The sequence below is a fragment of the Chamaea fasciata genome, unplaced genomic scaffold, assembly GCF_029207755.1.
Source record: "Chamaea fasciata isolate MVZ Bird 193981 ecotype frontalis unplaced genomic scaffold, bChaFas1.0.hap1 SCAF_9, whole genome shotgun sequence".
In the NCBI taxonomy this organism is placed as follows: domain Eukaryota; kingdom Metazoa; phylum Chordata; class Aves; order Passeriformes; family Sylviidae; genus Chamaea; species Chamaea fasciata.
Window position 1 is genome coordinate 3,328,783 of NW_027094094.1, and position 22,051 is coordinate 3,350,833.

General features: G+C 43.2%; 2 protein-coding genes across 7 annotated transcripts in view; one reads left to right on the top strand and one right to left on the bottom strand.

The window, feature by feature from the left end:
- Window positions 1-7,453, top strand: part of CTBP2 (C-terminal binding protein 2) — a 135,408-nt gene extending 127,955 nt beyond the window's left edge. For all 6 annotated transcript variants that reach the window (XM_066190743.1, XM_066190745.1, XM_066190744.1 and 3 more), the window contains 2 exons: window positions 92-209; window positions 1,737-7,453. In XM_066190743.1, coding sequence (XP_066046840.1) covers window positions 92-209; window positions 1,737-1,917 — 299 coding nt within the window. In that variant the 3' untranslated portion in view covers window positions 1,918-7,453. The remainder of the gene's footprint in view (window positions 1-91; window positions 210-1,736) is intronic.
- ZRANB1 (zinc finger RANBP2-type containing 1) overlaps window positions 7,051-22,051 on the bottom strand; it is a 39,695-nt gene continuing 24,694 nt past the window's right edge. Inside the window, exons 5-11 of the mRNA XM_066190747.1 lie at window positions 20,901-21,054; window positions 18,405-18,476; window positions 17,376-17,574; window positions 13,929-14,049; window positions 12,960-13,089; window positions 8,974-9,203; window positions 7,051-7,880 (exon numbers count right to left, since the gene is read on the bottom strand). Of these exons, the coding sequence (XP_066046844.1) occupies window positions 7,662-7,880; window positions 8,974-9,203; window positions 12,960-13,089; window positions 13,929-14,049; window positions 17,376-17,574; window positions 18,405-18,476; window positions 20,901-21,054 (1,125 nt within the window). The 3' untranslated portion in view covers window positions 7,051-7,661. The remainder of the gene's footprint in view (window positions 7,881-8,973; window positions 9,204-12,959; window positions 13,090-13,928; window positions 14,050-17,375; window positions 17,575-18,404; window positions 18,477-20,900; window positions 21,055-22,051) is intronic.

Genomic DNA, 22,051 nt, shown 5'->3' on the forward strand with positions numbered 1-22,051 from the left:
CACACCGTGAAATTACAAGCCTCGCAGCTCACTGGAGGGTGATAAAGGCGGGCCCCGCCTGACACAGACTCACCTTTCTCGCCACCTCCAGGGCGCATCCCAGAAAGCCTAAGGAACTGTGTGAATAAGGAATTCTTTGTCACGACGGCCCCGTGGTCAGTAATAGACCAGCAGGCGATTCATCCCGAGCTCAATGGTGCCACGTACAGGTGAGCGGGAGAACGGGGACACCGCGACACCGGGAGCGCCGGCACGGCAGAGCCGGGACCCCGCTGCAGGGCCAGGGCGGGCACCGGGCACCCCCCGGCTGCTGCCAGCCCCTCCCTGGGCACCAGCACGCCCAGCACGGGGGTTACTGATGCTCTCTGAGCCAACCCCGGGTGGGTAAAGCCTCCCCTCTCAGAGGCTGCATCCCTGCTCCCCCTGGGCAGCATCTCTGGAAGCAGCAGGACCCCGCCAGACCCCTCCACGCGCTGGATGCGATTTCTGAACTGCAGCAGCAACCCTGTGCTCCTGTCCATGAACAACCTCAGGCCCAGCTCGTAGGTTAATGAGCCTGGGGAAAAGCTCCAAATATAGGGCTGTAGTCAGGTGACCCAATTTCCACCTAAATCCCAGATTAAGGGTTACTTACTGCTCTGTTTAGATGCCTCCAAGTATGCTGGTAGGAGACTTTAGGCTCAAGGAGCTGCAGCATGGGCTCATTCAGGGTGTCAGCACTGCCAAAAATACTCTGAGCTACAAAATACCCTGCAGGGCACATCAGGTCACAGCAGGCAGAGCCAGGCCGGAGTTACCCAGCAGCAGAGCCCCGAGGCCCCAGGCAGCTCCTGGGCCATGCAGGCAGTGAGGGCTCCCTCTGAGCAGCAGAACATCCAGACCTGGAAAAAGCCTCCCCCTGTTCCCACTCTCGTTTCCAAATAGGTGGGCAGTGCCAGCACCCGAGGACAAGGCTTGGCTTCCCAGCCTAACCTGGCTCTGCAGGGAGCTTCACCTGGCTGAGCTCCTTGGAGCTGCGGCCCTGGAGCCCCTGTAAGCTGGCTCAGCTCACACCTCCAGGGGCAGGTTAAATTCCCTTCCCCTCCCAGCTTCCCAATCCAGCTTCCCTCAAGGCAGTGGAGCTGCAGGGAAGTGGGAGCCCTCAGGCCTCACGTGGCCACAGAGCTCCACGTGGTTTTGTCCTCATTGCCCCCCCATCACAGCTGAAGAAATTCTTACTATTCTCCTTTCTCAAAACTCACTGTTGTTTCTTGGGATGTGTATCATTCCTCCTGCTCTTGGAAAAGCTAGATTAGATCTGATCTCATCTTTGAGCTGTGCTGTCCCATGAGGAAGGTGCAGCTCACCTTCCACACAGGGAAAATGTACAAACCAGGTGTAGGTGTTCGAGGTGTTCCCACACAGGGATGACAGGGTCAGCGCACCAGCGTTCGGGGTTTCAGAGAGCATTCCAGATGGTTCCTTACCCAAACTTCCAAAGGAGAAGGGCTTCCCCGTGGAGCAGAAGGCTGTGAGAAGGCACAGGACAAGCTGCAGTAGCAGAGGACACTTAGCCAAGGCACAGCAGTTAGTGTTTAACTCTGAGCTCTCCCTTGTAACTCAGAAGGAAAAGCAAAGCTGGCTCCAGGAGGGAAGCGGGATCTCCTGGCTGTGTCTTCTCCACAGCGGTGGTGGGGTGACGGGTGTTCGATGAGCTGTGCTGTGACAAACCTGCCTCTCTGTGTCCCCTGTGCCAGGTATCCCCCTGGGATGGTGAGTGTGGCACCGGGAGGAATCCCAGCAGCCATGGAGGGCATCATTCCCGGAGGCATCCCTGTTACTCACAACCTTCCCACAGTGGCACATCCTTCCCAAGCTCCATCGCCCAACCAGCCCACAAAACACGGGGACAACAGGGAACATCCCAACGAGCAATAGCAGATAATTTAAAACCCATTCAATAAACTTAGGACCAAGAGACATTGGAAAAGAAGTTATACATGAACTAAAAGAGAAGAATTTGATACGAAATTTGTAACGTTGATTTTGGACAGACGCATCATTGGTGTTCCAGTGTTCCCGACAAAGCGACAGCAGCCAAGACTGGGGACAAGCCCTGGAGAAGTCACCTGCTCCCTGCAGTGCTGAAAACTAGGATGTGATACGTTAATGAGCAACTTCTGTTATTGTGTGTTGAGTTTCCTTCATCTGTGCATCAATCACATGAATAAAAACGAATCTGTTTTCCCCTTCCCTCGATTCCTTGGGAAGGACGGGGCTCCTGCACTGTGTCCAGGCCACTGAATTAAGCCATCTTTACAGAGTTAACAAGAAACCCTTGTGTGGCTTCAGCCCTTTCCTTTCTCTTGCATCTGGTGACCTCTCCTAATGGGGGGCAGCAGTCCTGGCTTAGAAGTGGAAGAAAAGAAAAGAAAATCCTCCTCCTCCTCCTTTTTGCAGTCTCACAGGGCCAGTGCCGTGTTAACAGAAGTTCTCCTGCCAGGTCTAAGTTCCAGCCATTCCAGCCGGGATCTGTGGGATGGGGAGGGCAGAAAGGGCTCCTGGCACTGACCACTGCCCTCCCAGGCTAAGGAAAACCAAACTGCCAGTCTCTTCTCTGCCCACTACACTGAATAAAGTAGCTGTGCAGCCACCTACGCCCTGCAATGATGCAAGAAAAAAATAAAAGAAAAAAAGAGGAAAAAAAAAAAAGAAAAAAAAAAGAAGAAAGTATTAAGTTTCACACACTATTTGTACTCAAATATATTTTCTCAGTTTTAAATCTGCAGCTATTTTATCAAGTGGAAAAAGTCTTGAGCTGGAAAGGGTTCAAGAATAATGTTGCATTTCCTTATGTCTCAGGAAACACTTTTTATGGTAACTTGTCAGACTGTCTATGAACAAAAATCCACTTTTTTAGACATTGATAAAAGTCTTCTTTTCTTCACGTGATATTTTATACAAGAACACTTCAAGATGTGTTATTAGATGTGACTGATTTTAACAAATCCTATTAGATTTGTATCAACTAGTTACATGTTATATTCATAGTCTTTTGTGAATCATCGCCTTTTTGTTTTTAAAGATGGCCTGTTTTGAGCCTTTGTATGGGTACATTCCTGTTTCTGTGACAAAAAAAAAAAAAAAAGAAAAAAAAGAAAAAGAAATCTTGAGCTGTCCCAAACAGACAAAAAAAAAGAAACCAATGGCTATCAGTATGTTTTGTTTTAGTGTGTTACCGTTACTGTATTTGTTTATTGTAAAGGTGGACATTTAGCGTTCAGTGCAGTTTTCAATAAAAAGTGATAAAATTTCTATAATTTCTGAAAGGCAAGAGCTCTCGCTGCAATCTGGGGCTTGGAGACACTGAGAGGTAACCATAAGGTACAGAAACATAATTCTGGTCACACTTGGTGAATGTTTACAGTCCAGTGGGAGGGGAAGGTGCCTTCCAACTCAGACCGTTCTGTGATGAAGAGATAGACCACTGTGGCTTTCCACTAAGCTACAAAGGCAGCTACCACTCAAACAACATTTTCTGTACATTCTCAAGAGCTGAAGCGTTATCAAACCGTTGAAAAATAAAGCCAAAAAGGTGCTCAGGAGGTGCTGGTGGCTTTGAGCCTCACGAGGCAAAAGGCCTGTTCTTGTTTCCACCCTTCTTTCACACTCTGTTCAAGTGCCACACACATGGAGTTAGATGGGGACTAAAAAAAAGCTGAAACCAAAGTGTCCAAGTTACAAAACTCTGTATTTTGTTTGCTTTAAATTGAACTGAAAACTTGGTTACCAGCTTCAAGCATCCAAAAAAGAGGTCACCTGTTACAGAGTGATTGCTCCTTGTCAGTGCTCAGCACAGCCCAGCAGTGAATTATCCATGACCTCTGAGAGAAACTGGGATAAAACAGGTCAGATACAGGGGAGGTGTTTGGGAGACACTGAAATGACCATCAAAACCAAGAGGAAAACATTTAATTGATGGTTAAGTTTAGAGTTGTTTTAAAAATAAACGAGCCCTGGTACTTTGTTTCTCAATAATCCGGTACCTCCCTGCACCGCAGGATCCACGTGCCAGCAGTGACTCCGAGCTCAGAAAATGCTGGAGCTTTCATCCAACACCCAACTTCCCTTTCAGCCAAAACCGAGGACAAAAGTGCCACAAGCTCAAGAGGAGCAGAGGTTAAGCCATCCCAAGGGTTACAAGTGCCTGCAGGGAGAAGACCAGCAAAACATGCAAAGATTGGAGCCGTCGATGCAGAAAGGGAAGAATATCATCACAGCTGGGAGATGCCGAAGCACCAGGAGCTGCGGCTGTCACATGGAAAATTACTGGGCACAGAAATGGGAGGGGAACACTTGCTGCTGAAGGTTTGTAGCTGACAGAGCCATGCTGCTGTTGTCCTGCTCAGGGAAGGCAGGCAGGGAAGGCTCTCCTGGGATAATCATCTCTTTCTCCAGGGAGAACTCCGGAGATGTCAGAGCAACTTAAAACAAGCAGCTTCAAGGTGACAAACACTAAATAAAACCTTCTAAAAGTGGTGCTTAGGGGAAGTTACTGAATAAAAGGGGGGGAAAAGGAAAAGCAGCAATTAAACAAGGTCTCCGAACACACAAACCAACCTGGATAATGGAGGAAATGCAACTCGGGGGTATTTGCCGTAAGCCATGCAGCAGAACTTTGGAAGAATCCAGAATTACTAAATTTTAATATATTAAAAACAAAAGAAATACAGGGATTTTCACTGAGGAAGTCATAAATAAAACCAGGAAAAAAAAAAAAACCTGACCAGCTGTAAAGGAGGTAGCAATGAAAAGCTAAGTTCTGTGCTAGGAAAGCATGTGCTGCTGCGAGCAATATATGAGGAAAATAACACTGAGAAACCCAATTTTTTAATGTATTTTCATGGCTGAAAGTGCAGAACTTGCTGACAAGCTGCAGGGGAGTGTGTGCAGATTAATCTCAGTGTCTGTAAATTTTCAGGTGTGTGACTGGGGAGCCACTGACATACACTGACTGCGGTGCGAGCACGAAGCCGGGGCCTGCAGCTCTTTAACCTACAGGTACAGGAGGTTTGGATTACTCTGATTCTGGAAAAGACACTTCACCAGTTCCCAAAGGGGCTGTGAAGCGTGTGAACCTGAACAGACCGTTGTACAGCACATCAGAACAAAACAATAACGATCAAGGAAGCCAAGTGATCCAAAGTACCAGGACTGTCCTGTCGGAGCAGAACGAGAAATTCATCGGTGCATGCGTCTGAGAGCAGCTGAACTGACCACGGGGACCCCACTGCTCTGGGGAGGGCTGGGGGACACAGGGACATTGCAGCTGCCCATGGACAGCAGGAGAGGAGGGCAGGAGAGCTGGGCCAGTCTGGCTCAAGGTAGACTTTCACATTGGTAATTCCCCCCTTGGGACGAGGAAGTTTCGCTTCCCTGAATGGAACAGCGCTGCCAAAAGAACAGGGGTGGGGGGTAAAAACTGCACAGCATCCTTGGAGCAGCCCATGGAATCAGGGGTTTAGCCCTCTGTCCAGCGGGCAGCTGCTCAGGGGCAGGCTGGCATCTGGAGTTACAGGTCTGGCCACTGACTGGGAGCTCCTCAAGCTGGCTGAGTTAGGACCCCCGTGGTCACAGCACCACACATAAACCACTCCAGCACACGGTGCAGGCCAGCTCAGGGCATGGAAATCCTCATCCCAGCTTACCCTGCATTCAGCTCCCCTGACAGAAAAGCTTTGCATCCTCAGCTAGACAAGGTATAAAAGGATTTCACTGCAAGGTAAGGACAAAAAAAAAAAAAAAAAAAAAAAAAAAAAAAAAAAAAAAAAAAAAATCCCAGTTTAAAAAGGGAACTTGAACCAGGACTGTGCACTCAAAAAGAACCCCTGTAGTATCTGGGGTTGGGGGGTGAATTTGGGTCACTCACACATGGCAGAGCAGCATTCATCCTTCACCTCGAAATCTGGGCATGCACCAAGCAGAGGAAATCTAATGGCCAAAAAAGGTGAAGACATCATAAACCTCAGTGGAATCTAGGACGGGAAAATTGCAAAATTAATACAGTACTTCATTATTTCTTTACTTTCGGTGTCGTCACCAAGTTTCTGTAGGAGTTGTGCACGTTTCAACACCATCTAAGCAGCATTTGGAAGAAAAAGCAGCAAGTTCCTCAGGGTTTCCATAGCTCTGAACTACATAAAAATAGGTGCTATGGGGCTTCTTTCCAAATTCTAATTAAAACAATTTCATCTACTGCAAAATTTCTTATTCAACCACCACACCATCAAAAGTGCTTTTCAAGACAACCTGAATTGCACTGTATATGTAAAAACTGGCATTAACCTTTAGTGTTTCAGTGAGATTTTTAGATAAACTTTATCCATTACAGGTTACATGGCTAAAGTTATCAAATATAATAAAATTTCTACTGGAGAATATACTCTGAACTTACAGTCTTAGGAACTTACATAAGTTTAAGTATGGCCACATCAATCAACATGCAAGAAATTCCCAGGTTTACATACTGAGAAATATATAACAGTGCTTTTAAACAACTTGAGCATAGATTCTTCTTTTTAATTAGAACTGCCAAGTGGATTCTCAGTAGATTTAGTGACCGAGGAGTAACCTTTAAAAAGGTGTTTTTTCATTTGCAGCAAAGTTTGAGTGATCAAAGAATAAATGATGAAATGATAGAATTTGTAACACAGCAAGACGGAGTTTTGACAAGATTAAATTCTCACTTGTGTTCAAGTTCTCAGATTTCACACAATTTTTTTTAGTGTATGCTCACAGGAATAAAATCCCTATCTTTTAGGTCACTTCTCTGAATAAATATCCTTATGTATACTAAAAGGAATCTATTAACTATTAGAAGAAAAAAAAAAAAAAGGCAAAAAAAAAACCCCAAAAAGCTTTTTCAGGAAACAAATCATTTCACTCAATGAAAATTTAGCTTCTCTTCCAGTTTGTTCCGTAGAGTTTAGGCTTTATTATGTGGGCACAGCAGTAACTAAAATATTAGTAAAATAATGAATGTATTTTTGCTTAGGACTTGCTGTGGATATCTGTGCAAACAAAAAAAAAAAAAAAAAAAAAAAAAAAACCTCTCACAATCTGACCTGGGCACTAGTGAGATTTCACAGGAAAGGGCCTTTCAGGGAAACGTGTCCGAGTATCTAAAAGGTGATGGAGAAGGCCAGGGTCTACTGTAAAAATCTCAGAGGGAGGAGATATCCATCCAGCTCACGTGTGCTTTCAGAAGTGCCCTTAGTTGAAAAATTTCTCTGCAATAATTAAGATGCTGGTATACGTTTCCTATTACACAACCTCTTACACAACCACATGCGGTACATTTATAGACAGATTTACAGTCAGAAAGAAAAATGGGGTTGGTTTGGTTTGTTGGGTTTTGTTGTTTTGTTTTTTTTTTTTCCATCTTGATAATAAAATTAGCTGTTTTTTGTTTCTTTTTCGTGTTTTTTTATACAAACTGTAGTCCAGCCCACTCGGCTCCCTCCGGGCAGCAGGATGAGCGTCCATCCTCTCCCAGTGCTGTCGGAGAATCCTTCCCAGCATGTATCCCCTAAGCCCTGGGTCGTTTCCACACCCAACCGCTACAGCACAACGCTCACTCGGGCTCGCACACTCTGCGCTGCTCATTTGCACTTTATTCCCCCTCACTCGTCGTCGTCATCCTCGTCCTCCTCGCCGTCGGACAGGGACGTGCAGGGCCGGATCTGGCGGTAGCGGTCCAGCCACTTCTCCACCATCTGGGTGACCAGCGGGTGGTTGCGGCGCCGGGAGCTCTTCTGCATGGCCACCAGGACCCCTCCCTCCGTCACGCAGCAGTCCAGCCACTCCCGCAGCAGCTTCTCCTGCTGCTCCTCGTTGCCTATCTTTGGGGGGGGACACAAAACACCGGCAGTGAGGCTTCCCGAAGGCCCACAGCCATTCCTGCTCCAAGCTCATGGTGCTGGATTCTCCCCGTCTTGCCTGGCCTCTGTTCTAGGCATCACACCCAGCTCCAAAAGGAAAACTGATGCCCACTGCGTTTTCAACCAGAGGCTGAAGGCTCTGGGAGTACTCTCCAGCTCTTCTCCCTGATTTTTCACATGTGTATTTGCACTACGGCCTTCAGCTATTTTTAAGCAACTATTTATCTACAGTAGGCGCCACATATAAGAAAGGATGTCCTAAAAGAGGGATTTCTGCATTCACAAACACATTTTCAGGTGCCCAAGTTCTTGACATGAAATATTTTCTCTTCAAAAATACAACAGATATCATGGCTTGTTAAAGAAACATCCCTTTCTAGACTTGAAGCTCCTATTTTTCTCCTTTTATTTACAGAATGCCTGCTCTTTGCAATTACTTCAGTTTTCCAGCCCTCCTTTCACCCATGCACACCCTTTAGTGAAGTAGTTCCATGTCTTTATCATAGTTATTGAAGCAAAATTTAGTTGAGTTTCATTAGAATAGAAGGTGGAAACTGCTGCAACTACGGGCCAATATTTGTGCTGCATCTTTTAGGAAAAAAAGAAAGCCAAAAGGCAGATTTCAGTCTTGCCTTAGTGACAGAACCGTTATTTCTGTGTCCTTTTCTAAGTATGCTGATACTCAGTGTTCTCAGGCACAGGGTGTGATTGTTGGGGTGTCCTGTGCAGGGCCAGGAGCTGGACTGGACAATCCTTGTGGGTCCCATCCAGCTTGGAACATTTTCTGATCCTATTCTATGATTCTGTTTCTGAGATTCACATGGACAGTGAAGTTACATTCCATTTACAGAGCTGTAACTAGGCATCAAACTGATGAGAAAATACCTTTCAGAACCACCTGAAATGACGGGGAAGGGAGCAGTATTAATGAACCAGAACAGCACACTCCCTGTAATTCTTTGGACACTAAAAACTCGGGGGGCTACAGAGATTGCTGAGCTTCAGCGAGCTGCTGTGACAAAGTCACCACCAGCACCAGGTGTTTCTTTCTTACCTCTTGAGCAGAAAGGAAGTGAATGTGCAATAATTTCCTCTCGCTGTCCACCAAGGGTAGAAAAGTAACAGTAACATCATCGTCAGTGTTCAGATTAGCACCAGCGCCTCGATTGCCATAGCCGTCGTTCTCCATGGCAACCAGGGCGGAGAAATGGCCCCTCGTGTAGCCCAGAGCTATGGGACTCTTCCAACAAAAACTCTGTTCCCATAACAAAGGCAAATACACACCTGTGGGGAATGAAAAGCACAGGGGAAGGCTCACAACTGCTGTTCAGCAAGGGAGGATTTTGGCCAAAACCTTGTGCACATCACATTCAAAGCATACATGGTTTGGTCTACACTGACACAGGCCACACTTCTCAGTAGAGCTAATTGTTCTTAATTAACGTAAGTCAAGTGTCTTTGCAACTGTACAAATTTAGCCACAAAAGATTACAATCACAACATTACCGCAGCCCTAAAATTTACAGTCTGCAGTGCAGTGATGAACAAAAAACAAGGTTAGAAAAGCAAAAGGCAGCTTTTTATGTTTGGTAACTCTTCTTAAAATTGAAGGGGAAAAAAAAAATCAGATTCTGCATCACAGAAATAAAGGCTACAGTCAGATGTCTATTTTTACCAGAGCAAAAATTCCACCATCTGCTCACAAAACTTATTATTAAAAGAACTCACTGCACAAAATGTTACTCAGCACTGATGTAACCCATCCCAGAGAACGGGACTGCTCATATACAGTACTCACAGATTAAATTAACACACATCAATTATCCATATCAATTAAAAAAAAAAAAGGCAAAAAAGCCGCAAAAAGCTGATACTACTTTGCTCAGCTACAACCAACACCTGATGTCACAGATTCTGAGAAGAACTGCACTTTTTCTCCCCACCATTATTAGCAACAAAAGACAGCAATTCACTCGAGGCCTCCAAATAAAACTGGAACTCCTTTCTCCCAGGAACAGAAATAATTCTTGGTGTGTACTGCTGCAAGACAACTTAAGCAAAAGCACAGCTCACCTTGTGACAGGTTAAAAATAGCCCCACATAAACTCAAGTGCACATGTAGCATAGCAACCCCTCCTAGTGCAGCTGCTGCTGCAAACACAGCGCTCCTCTGACAGCCATGGAGAGGGAAGGGCAATGCTAAAATGGGAATCTGAGCCAGGGGGTGGCTTTGGAGGCTCTGCTGAAGTTTTGAGCTCATCTTTTTGTACTGCAGTAAAAATTAGTGGGGGTTACCAGTAAATAATGGTCCCTTTTTCCTCCCCGCCTTGTTTTTGAATTAGCAATCAAGAGCTCTTTAAAAGTCTTGCCGTTTGTTTAAAATTAAGATTCGCACAAGTTTTTACAACACCTCGATTCAAAGATCCTTTCAATACCTTCTAGGCCCTCCCTTCCTCCTGTCCCCATTATTAAGTCTCACTCTGAAGCAATGTTGAGCACAAAAGGTGAAGAACATGGGATAAGCATTCACCAGAAAGTTTCAAGCCTTTGCATTAAAGGAAAGAACCAAACATTCAAATTTACACTGAGGATGGCATCCAGTCCAATGTGAGGAAGACAGTCCCTCAGTTCCTGGGTGTTAATTCTTCATGCACATGGAGCACAGCTATGTGACCTTTCAGGACTGAAACTCATCTGTTTGCCTCCATCTCTACACTGAAATTTAGAAAGAGTTTGGAAATCTCCTTTCACCATCGTTTTACCCTGGTGAAAATTCCACACGAATCATTTCCCCAAGACAGAAGGCTGTGCTACACTTTCCATTCCTCCTCAACACTGTGATGAGCTCCACAAGACAAGAATTTCAAGCACTGCCAGGGAGACTATCTAGTGCTCTTAGGAGTTATAAAAGTCACTCTGATATAAAGCCAGAAGGTAGTGTAACAACAGTTGACATGAACACAAGCCACAGAAAATAAAGAATATGGGCTAACACCTATCCTGAAGCCACCCACCCAGGATTTAGTTTCTCCAGCCTGACCTGATGATCACGTCAGTCAGTCATCTTTTTTCCTGTTCAGTTTTAAAAGCTGTATATTTGTGTCACTAAATACGTGTGGCCAGACCAGGAGGGTCTGACCAGAATCATAGTTAGGGCTTGAGCAAACAGATCTTCCAGCACTGAAGCTTTAGTATTTAAAGAATTAACAGTGAGCTGGAATCTGGGAAACGAGGCTGGAAATTATGGGATTCACAGCAGCTACAGCAAGGATGCCAAGCTGGAACAAGGAATCTCTGGGAAAAATATTCCTGTCAGGGAGAGTATTTTAGGGGTGGTTAAGAGAGTGCTAAAACTGAACCATGATGTTGAACAAGCGTTAGAAAAATTCAATTCCCCAATTCTATTATAACCCACAATTATAGAGTGGTCTGGGTTGGAAGGGACCCTAAAGCCCATCCAGTTCCACCCCCTGCCCAATCTTCTGCTATCCCAGGTTGTTCCAAGCCCTGTCAAACCTGGCCTTGGACACTTCCAGGGACTTTTCTGGTGGATGTGATGTTAAACAGAGGCAGGGACACCCCAGCACTCCCCGAAGCTCCACATACTGAGCACAGCCCACACACAGGCCCAGAGCAGGAGACGCCTCCTGGCTGCCCACTCCCAGTCCGCTCAGTTGGGTCTCAGCTGAGCCAAGGGCATTTGATCAGCACACATTAACCACAAAAATGTGGCTGGGCAGGGAGAGGAGCCATTCCAGGTACTGTGACACAGGACTCCAAGTTCACCTGTTCCCAGAGCTGTCTCCATGTATGGATGGATGTGGCTTGTGGCGAGCAAATCTCAAGTTGTAACTGTTTGGCTGCGCAAATTCCTGGAAACCCTTGTGCAGTAAAAGGGTGTTCCAGGCACTCAGGTTCCTTCTGGTTCACAGGGCAAGAAGATTTCAGCTCATTTAGGCCATGTAACACTTGTCTGCCTCCATGCCCAAACTAGGAAATAAAACCATTTGCAAACCACTGAGCCTTGGAGTTAAAAGCAACACAAGGCTGGAGTGTCAGATTTAAGTGACACAAGTAACTGTTCCTTCCCAGCCTTTCATCATTGAAAGAAAAGTTAACACCTAACTACAGTGCCTACTAAACTTTTAGACTCTTCAAAAAAGTAATTGATTTCCCTACATGAAGTTTTGTTACTGCCCAAACTTAGAAGCCAAGACTCTAAATAGTTATAAATTAACATTAACTGCACAGCTTAGGGTTTTCTATAGATCATGGGCTTGCCTCCTTCCAAAGTCACCATTCTTTTTTCTTTCAAACCACAGAGATGTTTTGGGAAGTCCTCAGCTGAGCTATAAATAAAGAGTGGGTCATCATCAAGCAGATGTACTTGAGGCCAGGAATATCAACTGTGGGCAAAATAAATGTCCCAACCCCCTGGAACACACACAGCTCCTTCCCCATGGGTTCTGTTTACAGCTCAGTTTATGCAGATGCTCCCAATCCCCTCTCATGTTTTATTGTTTGAATAATAAAGTATTAGGCATGCAACAGAGGGGAAAGTTGCCCAAACACAGATCTGGCTCGCAAAGCAGAAAATGCATCTTTAAAAATCTACAGATGTTAAGTCTAAGCAAAACTGGACTGAGTCATCTTCATATTTATCTAAAGGACAAGTCAGGCTGTCCTGGAGACAAGAAGGAGAAAAAGTCAGAAAGAACCTGATCAAGCTATGCAAAATTATAATATTAATGAGAAATAAGTCAGTATTCACACCACACTTACTGTAAAATGTGAATCACTGAAAACCAGATAAAATTTTAAAACTCCCTTTAAAGTATCATGGAATTCACTTTTACAGGCACCATGCCCAGTATAAAATGAACAACTGCAAGTTTAGAGGGGATTACTTTGTTCTTTTTAATAGCAAGTGAAAATTTACCTACAATAGTGTTCCATCCTTTTTCACACAGTTACTTCGTGTCACAACAGATTTAGAGCCCAAACTTGTTGAAAAGTGAATTTAAAAAAGGCAAGGCTTACCTTGGAAGCGGGTATATCCTAATGTTTCTCCCCGAAAACTCTTGTAATATTTTACTCCATAAACTATAATTGGTCTTCTAAGAATATGTGCAAGTACAAAAATGTGTGTCTGCTCCAAACTCGCTCCAGGCTGAACCAAACACAAAGAAAGACATCACTTGAAACAGAACTCACCATCCTCTCTGCTTTGAAATTTGAAAAAGAGTCTTCAGATTGAGAGAGAAAATGCTTTTAAGAGTGATAAAGCTTTGACAGGAAAAACAAAAGACTGGAAAATTATTGGAAATGAGGAAAAACATTCCAGCTTGTCAGCTGTCAGTAATAATTCTCTGTCCTATTGCCCAGATTCAATGTAATGGATTTCAGGCCCTACTCAGAAGTGAAACTCTACATAATGTTAGGTCTAAAAATAATGCCTTCATCTGAGGGCACTTTAAGGCAAATACCTTTTGATGATAGGAAAAGGGCACATCCAAAACAAATCTCAAAAAAACAGCACCAAATTCATGTTTATACTTTAAAAGAGGAGCTAAAAATATTCCCATAGCTGGAAGCTTATAGGAATGTAAATCTCATTTTGGAGGGGAGTTGTAAAATCTCAGCTTGCTGGAGTTTGAGCAGCGTAAGGTGACAGATTTGGAGGTGTGTTTTGGGAGGTAAATGTGCTGCAGGAGCTGGATATTAAACATATGATTGTCTATGAGTTTGTTCTACAGACTTCACTCTAATACCACAATTTTTTTTTTGTGTTGCACTGCTTAATAGGAAGCTCAAAAAATTATAATTTCAAATGAACCTTTTTATATCAGCAGAAGAGTTCACCCAGTTAGGCTTTAAGATCATCGCCTTAAGAGGAATGCTTTTCCTTCATACATGAATATTCTGATTCCCAAAACAACTCTTCTAGTTCTTAAACTCCTTTCCAGAAATTAAAATATCTTTTCCAAGAAAACAAAGGAGTTTTCTTACCTGGCTTGCAAGAGAGAGAATGAATGCCCAATCTTCCTGCCACTGTTCCTCTCGCAAGGAGAAATGTAAACCGAAGCTTTGGGAATACCACGATTCCCACTCTTTCCAGCGTGTGTAGAACCTAAAATGTTGAGAGAGAGAGAGAGAGAAAAATGGTAAAGGCAAAAATATTTACTCAACCACCATAACCCTGACAGCAGCATTTAACCCTTGTAATCCTTCATCACAAGAAGGGGGAAGAAAGAGAGCAAGTAGCAGGAAAAGTGGATTTTGTTTTGTTTTTCGTCTTCAGGAGAATCCATCTATTCTTCATTTAAGAACCACTTAAAAAAAAGAAAAAGCAATGCCTACAGCAAACATGATCCAAGTTCCTACCAGGTTCCTGCCTAGTTTGGTACTCCTTGCAATAGGGTTTTTTTTCAAGTCTTATTTAGGCTTATTTAAGTGTTGATATACAGTGAACATAAGACATTCCATTTCATACAGGAGGAGTTGCTCATTCTTCTCACACAAAAAAAAAAAAAATAGGTATTTTCTATTTTTAACCACATCATGAGTTAATTAACATCAAAGTACTTGCATATCAATTTCCAACAGCCCATGGTTAAGAGGCAGAATCTATTTTATACCAGATTTTGGAGCAAAGGGGTGGTCATTCCACATCACATGGAGCTGTAAAGCAGCATGGATAAGAATCAAATATGCAAAGTGGGATTTAGTTTAGTCATGATATTTTATTTAGCCATTTACCAAGAAAAACAACATATGAAAAGGAAGATGTTTGCTTTTTAAAGTTTTAAACTCTGTCCAATCACCACACTATGGAAAAGCCACAACTTCATATTAGGAACTGGGATTTAGGGAACTGTGCTAAGCCAACTTTTAAACAATGGCCTTTACTGTGAAGACAAAGAAAGCATTCTGAAGTTCCAATTTATTAAAAAAGTCACTGAAATGAACTGATTTAATTAAAACCTGAGAATATTACCAGGCACTGAGTGTATGTGGATAAGATCTTTCCTCTGCTTTCAGTGAAGTTGGAATCACCCTAAAATCCTGGTGTGTAGGACAGCAGCCACCAGCCAGGCTGGATTTCCTGAGTCCAGCTAAAACCTTTGCATGGTTTAAAATCCCTATTATTAAGATATTTGGATAGGTCTGAGCTAACTGACAGTAATATCTACAGGGAATCTTCTGGATCTATATTCCAGATTTTATCCAACCACACCAACACTTCCATCTTTGTAGCTGATAAATATTTTGCTTGTTTTCTCTCATAAATCTCTAACAACAGCTTGTGCTAAATGAATTAATTCCCAGGTCTCCTGAAAGAAATTTCATCAGACTCTGGGTGAAGAGCAAAACAAAACAAAACAGCAACAAAACCTTCCACATCACCAGAGCGAGAAAGTCCAGAAAATTCAAGGGAAAAAAAGAAAAAAAGGAAAACACCAAACTACTCCCTAAAAGCTGGACTGTGAAAGTGTTCTAAAGAAGTTTCCTCCCTGAGTTAGTCAGCCATAGACAAGATTTTCATCTCATTTAAAGCAAAGTTTTCAGGTTAACACAAGAGAACTGAATGCATCCATTAAAGAATAAAATTCTGAAAGTCAGCTTAGGGCATGTGCCCATTCTCCAGCAAAAGCTAATGGTGGAATACAAAAAGGGACACATCAGAACACACTTTTGTGTAAAGTAAAAAAAGTGGAGTTATTGAAAGGTGAGTGGAAAAGACTCCACAGGCCAGAGCCTCTGGGAACTTCACTATGGAGCTTTTTCCAAGTACCAGACACAAGACAGTCTCTGGTAAATAGATTTTTCTTTGTTCAGCGTCTAAACAAACATAGCAAACCAAGGTCAAATGAGTTACATGAGTGTTTTCTGTCTGACTATAAAAATACCCATTTTTAAGTGTCTTTGTGGAGGCTTTGAAGAATAATTCCACTAGATAAAAGTTTAAGCAGGGATTGCATTTAAGAGCTTGTTCCAGTGACGACATCACTTCCTACCAGCCACATGTCCTAGCCCACAAAATTAAATGTATCTTCTCAAATGGCATCTATACAGCACCTACAGGATGTAGAGAATGATCAATTTACAACAACACCTGGCTAAAAGACTTATTCTAAAGACTTATTCCTAACAAGGAACATGACTTGTTTCCTTGAAGGAACACAGCAATCAGTTACAAATTATGCTTCTAATAAGGATAAAGATTACGGAAATTCAGAGTAAAACAAAAATTCTGTCTAGACATAAACTAAAAAGCTTAACAAGATTGAGTAGCCTCTAAATGAGAGTTAAGATACAGCAGTAAGTCAACCACAATGAACACCAACATTTGGAGAGATCTGGTCCAAAGCTCAGTTTGCAGCATGTTTTTGGATACCATGTTTGGTTTTGTTACTGTAAAGAACAAAACCTGATCTATCCTAAATTTCTGCTCTGGCCTCGTGGGAGCTGCCTGTGATGCCAGGGACATTCCTGCATGGCTGAGACACACACTCCTTGCTGAACAACTCCAAAGCAATGACAGATCCTTTCAGACACTGGTTCCTGGGAGAATTGCTACTGAAGCGCCACTTTCTGGAATCCAGCTCTGGATGCTAATTTGGGGAGTTCTCCCCCAACAGCACAAAATTTACTTACAGGTACCCCTAAATTAATCTTTGTTGTTGACCTCCTGTACAGGAAGAGGAGAGGGACAGGCTCTTCCTGCAGTATCTGCTGACAGTGTTTCTCCTGTCCTTCACTACAAGAACATCAAAGAAATTATTACCTGTGACTTGGATTATCAGTCTTTATCAGCTTATCCCTTAGTCTAGGACATCCTGAAGAGCTGTTGGACACCACTGGGGGTCCAGCTAAGATTGTCCCTCTAGCAGAAGGAAACCACAGTATCTGACTAAAGAAGGTTGTCAGTGCAAAGATACAAAAGCTGTTTTACAGAATGATAAATCAACTTAATGGCCAAATGACAGAACCAGTTAAATGTCAACACTCTCTGCTTTACTGCCATTATTTTACCAGACAGAACAGGGATAAAAAGAGCAATCCTGAGTAAAGCCAGAACTAAGCAGATGGAATGAAAACACTGAAAAGTTTATAAGGAATAAAAGGCTACGCTCCTACTAACAATCTTCTGCACAGCTCCCACCAAGCAGCAAGGCATGGCATGTGCATGATTTACACTGCAAGGACACAAGTCCCAGCTGCAGTAACTGTGCTGAGTGCATGCTTGACAAGTATAAAACGATTTTAGTGTTTGAAATGCCATTTTCTGAGCACCACACGCCATCCCTGAGCTCACAGCCTCCAAGTTTCCTCGGACTGAAAACAGGAGATGAAGATCCCAGCCGGGACCACGGTGACTGGGCAGCTTTGAGGAGCACGAGCCCCAGGGTTTGCCAGCCCCCAGGCTGTGTGTGTTTGGCTGCCCTGACTCACCAGTGGGAGCAGTCGTGTAAACTGTCGTGCAGAGCCTTGCGCAGCACGGAGTCCTTGTCGTAGATGCCCCAGGTGGCCTGGAGCACCGAGTCCAGCAGGCAGTCCCCGGCCGTGCGGTTCCACAGCGCGTACAGCCTGCTGTCCAGCCGTGTCCCCAGCTCCAGGGACCAGTTAATGATGGGAGACTCCTCCTCCAGCTCTGCAACGGCACACACAGCTCTGCAACACACCTCAGTTTTATCTCTCAGAGGATTCAGACAGCACAATAAGGGCATCAGCTCAGTAATTCACCCCCTCGCATGGATAAAACCCTGTGCTCTGTGCTCCTTCATACTACAGTGAACAGGTCAGCTACGCTGGCTGAGGAGATTTCTTCTACAGTCAATAAAATGAACCAAAAGCAAACCACAGCACCACATCATTTGCTTGAGGATTGTTACTGAAATGAAAAGGTTTTTTTCAGTTTTCCTGAAAAACTCTTGTGACTCAGAACTGACTTTTAACGATTTTTAAAAGCTCTACAAACTTGATTTTAAAAAGCACCACAAACTTGATTTTTAAAAGCTCTACAAACATGATTTCTCTGATTTCTACAGATTTCATTCTGCCTCTGCCTAATAAATAGACTGGAAATGTTAAAATAATTTTACACAGGCATGCAGTGACAGGACAAGGACGAATAGCACCCCACTGCCACAGAGCAGGGTTAGATGGGATGGTGGGAAGAAATTGCTCCCGGTGAGAGTGGTGAGCCCCGGCACAGGGTGCCCAGGGAAGCTGTGGCTGCCCCATTCTGAAAGTTGCTGGTGTGAAGCACCCAGAAGGTCTCCAAGGTCCCTTCCAGCCCAAACCATTCTGTGACTTAATGAATTCCCAGGTGAAGATCTAGTTGAAAGTATCCAATCTCTATTTAAAACATGCCCATGGACAGAGCCACATATATACAGACACATGTAGTTGATTTTTAGTAAGAGACACATTCTCTAATGAAAAGCCAGGAGTGATCCCAGCTGTTCTCTGTGCATTTACCTTTCTGAACATCTCTGTCAAGTACTTCATCAAATAATTTTTCCTGGACTGTGGGTGGTAAATCTTCAATATCTGGAAAAACAGAAAGCAAATACAAGAGTCACTTAATATTACTGTAAAAGAGCCATCACCAGGTGCTGCTCAGGACAACTCACAGAACAGCTTTTACCCTCTCAGCCCTAACACCTCCTCTGGAAAGCTGATGTCATGTGTGACCCAAGGCTCTGCAGAGCTGCTGAGGCAGGTTTGCATCTCAGCCTCACTGTCACACCTTTGATGCAGAAAGGATCATCACAGCATGCATAGGTTAAGACTGGATTTCTCTGAAGGAGAAAGTGGAGAAGCACTTTGAGGTGAGAAATTAGAAAAAAAGGGAGTATTTTTACTTTACTGTATTTCAGCACAGCTTCAATCCTAAGCAATGGTTTTCCACCCAGCTGGAAAGGCTTCTCCTCTGCCATCTATCCCAATGGACAGTTTGCCAAGGGATGTGCTCTCCTCCAGAACATCCCCTTCTTTTGTCATCTCATTCAGCCTTCAATGAAGTAGTTCTGAGAACCCCAATGGTTCACAGCAAGGTAAAAAACAAGAAATGGGAAAACACTATTGAGCTATGCCATGGAAAATGCCACTACTGACAACTGCTCCAAGAGCACTACAGACAGAATTTGCAACTACCTCATAAAAAAGAAGGAGGAAAAAAAATTTGGAAAATTTTATAATGAGCAGAACATTTTTGTGACTGCTGTATCATTTAAAACAACAAACACTGTCACACATTCTAAAACTCAGCATGTGCCACACAGTAAACATTTGCTCCTGGCCTGCATTCCAACAGAGGATAAGCAGTCGAGGGTTGCCAGGCAGAGCAGCAACCAGAGAAACTTTGCTGGTTTCAGCACAATCACGAAACTTAAACACGTGAAAGTTAAGGCAGTAAATAAAATAGGAACAGGAACATCCAGCACCCCTTCAGGCACTCTAGGGGATAAGGACTGGGGCCTAAGTGGTATTTCAAGGACACAAAGATCTCTCTTAATTGCAGTGTGGTAGCTGCCAGTCCTGCTCAGATGTCCAATACCCCACGGCTTTTAAGTCCACATTTAGGCACAGGAGTTGCTGCTGAAGCACATTAATGCCTGGTGCAGGCAGGGTGATGTGGGGTGGTCTTTTTTTGGTTTTGGTTGTTTGTGGGTTGGTGTGTTTTTTTTTGTTTTTTTTTTTTTTTTTTGTTTTTTTTTTTTTTTTTTTTTTTTTTGTATGATTGATTGGGGCTTTTTAAGCTAAAACTGCTTGCAGTGATCAGCAATCAATTTAAAAGCTTTGCTCTCTAACATCCAAGCATTGACTTTTCAGGAGGATCCAATCTGTTTATTTGAAAGGACGAGTGGAAACTGGTTCCTAAATTACACTGTTCAGGTAATACCTGACCAGGACTGTGGGATTTATACTTCTATCCTTGGAAATGCTCTCTGGTGCTAAAGATGTGCAGTTGGTAAAGTGTGAGGGAAGTGGAAAGTCTTGATGCACAAAAGCTTTTGTACAGATTTATTTTTTAATTACTTAACAGCCATTACATGTGAAAAGCTGCACAGTGTTTTAAGGTGTCTCCCTTGAAAATACTAAACAAATTCTTAAGCTCTGGAGAGAACATTTCTCTCATGTGTTATGAAATCCTTCTGCTGCCCCTTTCCCCTCTCTCCACTAAAAAGCAATGAAATTTTAGTCTCCCAGACACCCATGTGCCTCTCCTACACAATCCACAGAGTACAGCTGAATACAGCACCTCAATCAGCTACACAAGTGGTAAATATCATCCAGACTTTTTGAAGAGGAGATGAGGTAACACTCAACCAAAGGCGTTCCAAACAGAATTCTTGCAATGTTTCATGAAAAAGACAAACAGACCTGCTGATTGGTACAGTTTGGCAGCTGCACGTTTTCTTACTAGTTGCAGCATTTCTGTTAAAGGAAACAGCTTTTGAAGATTAAAAGTCTTCTAATAGCCCCTTGTTAAAACATTCTCTTGATCTTAGAGCACCTCAGAAGTATTCAAAAAAGTGCTATAGCTACAACTAGGTAAGCAGAACAGCTCTGGGCCTCAACAGAAAGGACTGAAAGCTAAAACAGCCATGTGGAAAGTCACATCATGGACCAGAAATGTCTGGGCTCCAATCTTCACTTTAAATACAGCCTCTGCTTAGAACACATCACTTGTCTTCCATTTCTACATGTCTAAGTAGGACGACAGATGCTCAGTTCACAGGAACAATGTATGGATTGAAGTGTGCAAATACTGAGCAATCAAATTCAGCTATACTAAATCTGACCTAATAAAACAGGCCTTAACAAATAAAACTCTTAATAAATTAATTAACAAGGCTCTCAGTGAATAAAACCAACACACACATGACCACCAGAAAGTCAAAATACATCATTTTTAGCTAGTGACCAAGTAATAAAATCTTCCAGGGGGAAGGAGGGTTTTGTAGGTACCTGCAGGTAACGTAAACGTCACAAGGTCAGTCAGAAAGTAACAAGCAAAGTCTCCCTTTCGCTGATGAAGGGACGCAGCAATTTCACGGCGGATTTGTTCCGTCACCTCTGGACACACCATGGCAGGAATGCACTTGGCTGCATGTTGGGATACCTGCAACACAACACAGTTACTGCACTCAGGATTATCCCATTAAACAGAAAGATTTGGGAGGGATGACCACCAGCAGGGAGTATTTAGTTAGCAAAGGATGCAAGAGAACTATAAACACTGGCACCCCTAAAGATCAAAAGTTTTGTGACTCTTTAATGAAATTTTTCATGGAACTGATAACAAATCTGGTTAAAAAACATCTTTAAATCGAGTAAGTGAATTAACAGGTGATCACTCCCAACTGAAAAAGAGGAAAAAAACCAGGCAAGAGCTCCTAAGAGCAATCTCAAATCTCATGTATGAGTCAAGTCTAGATTTAACAAAACTTTATTACCACAGCACAAGACAGTTTCCTACAATCTTCCCAAAACCTATAAAGCTAAGATAGTTAAATTTCCCCAGTTCTAGTCATTACTGGCAGTAGAAACCCATTCAAGGATGAAGGACAAGTGGTACAGGGATGACACTAGATGCATATATATAAAACACCTTTAAGACCCACATTTTCACCCATTCATACCCTAGAAAAGGAAATTATCAAACACTACTAAGCATTTCCAGAAATGGCAAGATGAGTCAGTATTCCTAGGCACTGAAACAACCAAACACAAAAATCCCTAAGACGGTATTTCAGTAAATTAACCTCGTTTTTAAACATGTAACTCCCTCCACACAGAGTTATGTAAGCAGCACAAAGCTACTGATATTAGTAGTGTATAAACATATACTCAAGGCATTAGCTACATTTGTCTTGCTTCATCTACTCTTTTTAATTATTCAACACTGAGCATTCCATCATCTTTACGTGCTTTGCAGGCAAACAGCAGCTTTCAGAATCGCACTAAGCATCAGGGAAGGAGGCAGAATAAAAATCTGGCCCTGATCAGGTGAGGAGCCAAAAGTCTGAGTTGGAAGAAAACAGACAAAAAAGGTAACAGAATTATTTACAGGGCAAAGATGGAGAACAGCAGAGGTCACTAGAAGTGAGGTGACACAA